This window comes from Euprymna scolopes, chromosome 39 (assembly GCF_053919585.1).
Source record: "Euprymna scolopes isolate OS-2025 chromosome 39, ASM5391958v1, whole genome shotgun sequence".
Taxonomy (NCBI): Eukaryota; Metazoa; Mollusca; class Cephalopoda; order Sepiida; family Sepiolidae; genus Euprymna; species Euprymna scolopes.
Genome location: NC_136520.1, coordinates 81008052 through 81014423, shown reverse-complemented (window position 1 = coordinate 81014423; position 6372 = coordinate 81008052). Strand labels below are relative to the sequence as shown.

At 33.5% G+C, this 6372-nt stretch overlaps 1 protein-coding gene across 1 annotated transcript; it reads left to right on the top strand.

Annotated features, from left to right (window-relative positions):
* The first annotated feature begins 2533 nt into the window (after positions 1-2533).
* LOC145263930 (tripartite motif-containing protein 2-like) lies at positions 2534-2938 on the top strand. Its single transcript, XM_080121004.1, has one exon. The coding sequence runs from the start codon at positions 2534-2536 to the stop codon at positions 2936-2938; it is 405 nt and encodes a 134-aa protein (XP_079977130.1).
* The last annotated feature ends 3434 nt before the right edge of the window (positions 2939-6372 follow it).

Here is a 6372-nt window from a genome sequence, read left to right as displayed (position 1 = left end):
GATTGCTAATGGGTCCTCAATAATGAGTAAATTCTAAACTTTTTACCAGACACTATTTCAGTAGAGCTATAAAAGATGAAGATCTCTATCCATAAATTTCTGGATACCCTAAGACAATTAAGTTTATAGATGTAGGAAGAAAGCTGAGGAAGTCATGGTTATGCTTATATTAGGGAATAGCTTATGCATTGTATGCCTATTGATATGTATTGGTTTAGTGGCGAGACGAGGAATTGTTAGATGGGGAACTAATGAACGCCGTTCTATGGAAGAATATAGTTGCACGTCAATGTTGAAGAAGTCTGAGAGAATTAACACCTGATAATTTGTACCCGGATCTAGAAGCAGGTAACAGCTCCATAGATGTGAGTACAGAGGATTCAGGTCGGAATAGAGAATTACACCTCACAAATATATATTAAGATTAATAAGTAAGGGTTAGGAACTATAGCTGATGCAACTAATTTTATTAAGTTATGGTTCTCATCATCCAATCTTTTTTTTTTTAATCTTGGGTTCTTTCTCCTTTTGGTCAAACAATGAACGACATATGAGGCATATGGCTGTGGCTTTCTGTTTCATGCTTTAAATGGAGAATAAAATTATAAAATTACAAAGATTTCAACTTGAACAGAACCACTCGCGGTATTGAGTGAATACCATTTACCTGATGACAGTTTTAAAAATTGAGGCGTGGTTAACGCAAATGACCGGAGGGTCGTGTATAGGGTTGTCTACCTGTATATGACCGGACATGCACAAAAATTTGGGGGCACATTTTAACAAACTCTGGAGAAGAATGAAGGCATGAACACAAATGAAAGACATATTAAGAAAAATTTTGCAGTTTACAGAATCATGCCAAACCTGAATTCGATTTAATCTTTATCGCCCACGGAAGAAAACTATGCTCTGTGTTTCATAGACTGTTACCTATTCCGGAAAAGAAATATTAAAAAAAAAAAAAAATGAAAACTAGAGTCTATAAGCCATGTGACAAAGTTTGTTTTTTTAACTTTAGGGATGGAAGTATATATTGGTAAGAAGGAATAGCAACCAAAAGATTAGGACTGGTTGTGCATACAATATCATTGTTAGGGATATATCCAGGTTTTAGATGCGATTTTCCAGTGTGTCATCTGGGTCTGACCATGTGATCCTAACACTAGCAGTCAGTGTTGACTTCCAGTATTTATTTAGCAGTTTTAACAGCTTATTATACCCATCTCTTGTTCTAGACCAGCCATACGTGCCTTGCTGTGTCACAGTTTGCAAGGAACTAATCCCACAGCTTCATGGGACAATATTTCTTTTAGAACATTATATGTCTATGATCAGTTTGGTGGGATGTCTCCTATTACCCCCACATTCAAAGATGACATGTGGGAAACTTCTATCCATTCTGTATACCAATCTCCATACATCATATGTTTTCATCACAAATTGAAGAAATCAGACACACTCTTCTGGAATTGCAATTCATGATTCCACAGTAACATCCAGAGTTACCGATGAAATGTGGCCATTCCGTTGCACACTTTGCATTAGGTTTGTGTTTGGTGAATACTTACATCTAACTATGAACAAAATTGTTAAAGTCTGGTATCTGCGATCATATCATTAATACCATGACGTGTAGAGTGGGATGATGTGAATACTTCTCCACTTATAGTTTCCTAGGTACGAGTATTTTTCCTCCAGTGTTTTGACTCCTAAACTTAACACTGGTTCGGCGATGATCAATGCTATATCTTGCTTGACTCTCTTTTTGGATGCAAGGAATGAGGATTTGCAAGTGAACCATAGTTGGTGTTGTCTCTAAAACGAAGATAACGTATGTCATATGTTGCTGGGAGATTGACATTAGGAAGTTCATAGGTAAACAGGCGGAAATCTTTAGGTAGACAGACATGTTATTTTCGATAGATATACTATTTACAACATCTCACATGACCCAACGGTGACTTTTGTGAAAATCATACACTTTATTTGTAGCTGTTTTTTTTTTTTTTTACTATGATTACTCATTCAGTGTTTAGTTGATGCTTGGCATTTATATAAGAAGCCTAATGTCTATACTCTGGTGTCAGTTACTACATTGATTATGTGTGTTTTAGATGGCCCTATGGTGTAGGCTTTCCAATCAAATAGGAAACTGAACATGGATAACTTGTTGAACCAAATAAGAATAGAATGAGTTCCAATTAATGTCTATATAAAATTAACTGTTTTATTCAATTCAGTTTGTGTTTGTGTGTTAACGAATTATGCAATCAACTACTGAAAACGATGTATAAAAAAACCCCTGAAAATATAGCATACAAGAAGAGAAGAACATTTTAGTGGCAGTCGATATAAAAACTGTGTGTGAATTATTCGTGTATTTTATCCATTCAACAAATTCATATAAATATGTATTTTTCTTTAATTCTCAGTTCTGTTGCATCAAGAATTATCTTTACAACTTTAGCATCTCAATATAAGCAAATCGGATCCTGAATTCTTCATAAAGAAATAATTATTCACCAAAATCATGGCTGAAAACTTGAACGAAAGTTTTGTGTGCAACTTATGTCTTGAGCTCTATACACAACCCAAATCTCTTCCATGCCTTCACTGCTTCTGTCGTGAGTGCCTTCTCACATACATCAAATCCAGACAACCTGAAACTGCTTCGTTTTCTTCAGTCTTACATGATAACAGCTTTCCATGTCCTGTCTGCAAGAAAATAATTAAGCTTCGATGCAAACAGCAACTCACTGTTGGGAGTCTTGGATCAGTCATTGATTCAAAATTTCCTGACAATTTTCATGCGGTTAGTCTGATGCAAAAACTGAACATCAAACCTTTGACGAAATATTGTGATGTGTGCATCAATGATGACATCAATGAAACAAGCAGCATTTGGTGTCAAGATTGTAACCAGGCATTGTGCTAGAAATGTGAAGATATTCATTGTTTGATGCCAATGACATCTAAACATAAGTTGTCTTTGTCTGGAGGAAGGAAAATTTTCAAGTTTATCAATTTTTAATATCCTTGCCCCAAACATGAAGATGAGCCATTAAAATCTTTCTGCGTGAATTGTGAAACATGTATATGCTACAAGTGCTATATGACTGACCACAAGACCTGTCCACTGCTATTAGAGGATGCTGTTCTTGAATATTCTTCTGAAGCTAAAATCATAACTGAGGATATCAGGAGTCAGATGAAAAGCATGGTGCTCCTCCGAGATAAGATTTCACAACAGGTAAGATTTATTAACTTATTGTTACAATAGTTTATATAGAAAGATTTTTAAAAATATATTTTTAACATTCCATATGTTGTTTGCTTAATACTCATTCTCTTTCGTATCTAAAAAAAATACTGTGTCCATAAAAAGAGGAGGGGGGCCCTTCCCCCAAACAGTTTTTTACTGATACAATTTCAATTTAGTCTAGTTTATGTTTCAATAAATTGTTAATTTAATTAAAATATTTTTATTAATTTTAATAATTTAATGATAATAAAATAATTTTGTGTATGTATTTGAATAATTCAACATTTAATATTTTGACTTTTTTAATTCTTTAATTGACACTTACTGAATAATCTATAGTAAAGCTAAATAATGAACAAATGACTGATAAAATTTAAAATAAATCTATTATAGCTAAATTTATTATTTGTAATTATTAATTTACATCCAATTATATGTTTGATTTACTTTCAATTATTTACTTACTGTATATACTTGTGTATAAGCCGAATTTCTGGGAGATGATTTTAAGGTTATTTTTTTGGTAGTCGACTTATACATAGGTAATGTTTTTGGAAATGTTAAAGAGTAACTCAGCATCCAATCATAACATAGAAAATGCCATTTTGCTTATGCACTTGGTATGTACCGGTAATATGTAGATGGTTATTTATCTCATTATTTTCGAATTTTATTTCTTTTTTCGATTTATAATTTCTGTTGATCTCAAGTAGAATCATCATGAAGTAAATTTGGGTGCTTCATAAGTGAAAATCTGGGATTTTCCGTGAAGCTATGGGCCTAGAAGTGCCAGTCGCAGTTATCGACATTGGAAAAAGTTTTTCTGACATAGCAGAGAACGGAAGATATTCTGTCCAGCGTGAATGGATCTAGTTTTTAATCAACTTTAGGGAACAAATGAAATGCTCCCTAACCTGGCGTAAGGGACAGATGAGTGCAATGGCAGATATGGGCATTATGTTGCGAATCACTTAGGATAAGTAGAAGGTGAAAGTAAAATATACTAATAGAGCAGAGATATGCTCTCAACGTTTCTTCCGTGGGAAAGAGGTTGCAGAGGTTTGCAGAGAAAAAAAAAAGAATATCACCTACTAGGTTTTGAACTCTGTTAAGACAGGATAGGGTGCTTTGCACAGCTCCTGCCCAAATGTTGCAATGTTATTCCATTTTAGGATGTATTTGACTCTTATAAAAATAGAGGATTGCCTCAGGGTTGAAATACTTTCTGGAGTTGTAAAATGACACAAGTTTTCCAGCAATTTTGGCAACATATTTGGTGTAAGTCTTCCATTTCAGGTCAGGAGTGAAGATCAGACCCAGAAGCTTGTCAAAGCAGGGAGCGTTGTTTTGGTATGAAATGGAAAACACCATCAAGAATTGAATTCTACATCTACTTTTTGCTGATAATTATGCAGAATGTAGAAACTATGCATAAAATTAGTTAAGTGTCATAATTAAATGAAACCAATCATTTAATATAAAAAAAACAAAAAACAAATGAATAATTAAATTAACGCTCGTTTTTAAAGAAATATGCAAATTAGTTGAACTTCATGTAATCGTTCACATATCTAGGACCGAGAAATTTAAGATGTTTGTTTTAATAATTTTTAAATAGAAAACGTAGGCTTTTAATATCAATGTCAAAGTGAGAAAAAAAACAACAACTTTATATATATATAAATAATAAAATCTAAGAATATCTTGTTTTGATATGAAATGGATATGGGCCAAGAGGGGATAAGAATGTTTGTTTGTGAAAAGATAGGAGCTTAGGTTTTGGATGCATTAAAATTAACAACCTATGTTTTATATCATTACACCAAAATGCTCAAACTCAGAAGAGAGAGGCTCAAAGAGATTTTGGTTGTTGTTGACATTTGAAGTATTGCCATAGATGGTAGTCTGATTTGCATATATGTCGATGAATGAACTTAGATTGTGATTTGGGAGATCATTGATTAAAATAACGAAGGGAGTTGAGCCCTTGAGGCGCGCCAGTGTTGATATTTTAAGCTTTAGTTTTCTGTCTATCGATGATTACTCATCTATCAAAGAGAAAAGAGTTGATGGTTGAGAAGATAATTTCAGATATTCAATAGCTGGAAATCTTGTGAAGTAAATCTTTATTTTAAACCCTATAAAATACCTTTGATATGTAAAAAGTTATTGCTCTTGATAGGAAACCCCAGTTGATAGATTCATATAACCTATGTTAAATTACAATTAGTACATCAGTTTTAGATCTCACAGGACAGAAACAGGAACTATACAGCTTGTTACTGAGTAGGTTGTTTTTGTTGAGGTGGTCGAGAATTTCTCTATTTAACATAAATTCAAGCAACTTACTCATGACACACAGAAGACTAATTGATCTATATTGAAATGCAAAAGGCCGATATCTAGTATTTTTAAATGTTGGGTAGACTAATGAGGTTTTCCAAGATGTTAGGAAGCATTTCTCCTTTAGGCATCAATTGAACAGCTTTGCAAGAATGGTTGCTACTCCCTGTTGTAACTTTTTTAGTACTATGACTGGAATATTGGCAGGACCAGTTGCTTTGCTGCCATCTCTTAAGAGTTAATACTTTTAGTTTTTTATCCATAATCAATAATTTACGTGACTCACATATGATAATGCACAAGATAATCATATGTAGTTTTTGTTTTAGAGGAGAGGGCTGCACCGTAGCTCTTCCGGCTTTGGGCAAGTACACGTGTCCTGCTAGTTACATATATACTTAGAACACAAAAGATTTTAATAGAGTGTCTATTGGTACGGAAAAATAAAGAAAGTTCTTATACAGGGTGGGCCAAAATAAGGGTCCTATTTTTAAAAATTCATAAATTCATGTAAGTTTTAAGAAGTGTTTTTCGGCCAAAATTTGTTTTGTTTATTTCAAAAAACTCTCGGAAGGGTCAGTCTACACACACATAAAGTTTGGTGAGTTTAACTTTTATTTTGTGGAAGTTATTCAAATTTAAAGATAGGACCCTTATTTTGGCCCACCCTGTATGATGTGAAAGCAATACTTCATGATGGAGAAATTGAGACATTGAATAAACCAGTCATTAAGTTGAAGAGACCTTATTAAGTTAAAAAGAAG

Bases quoted from the DNA above. Each gene is read 5' to 3' on its own strand.
- LOC145263930 (XM_080121004.1), top strand. From the start codon at position 2,534: ATGGCTGAAAACTTGAACGAAAGTTTTGTGTGCAACTTATGTCTTGAG.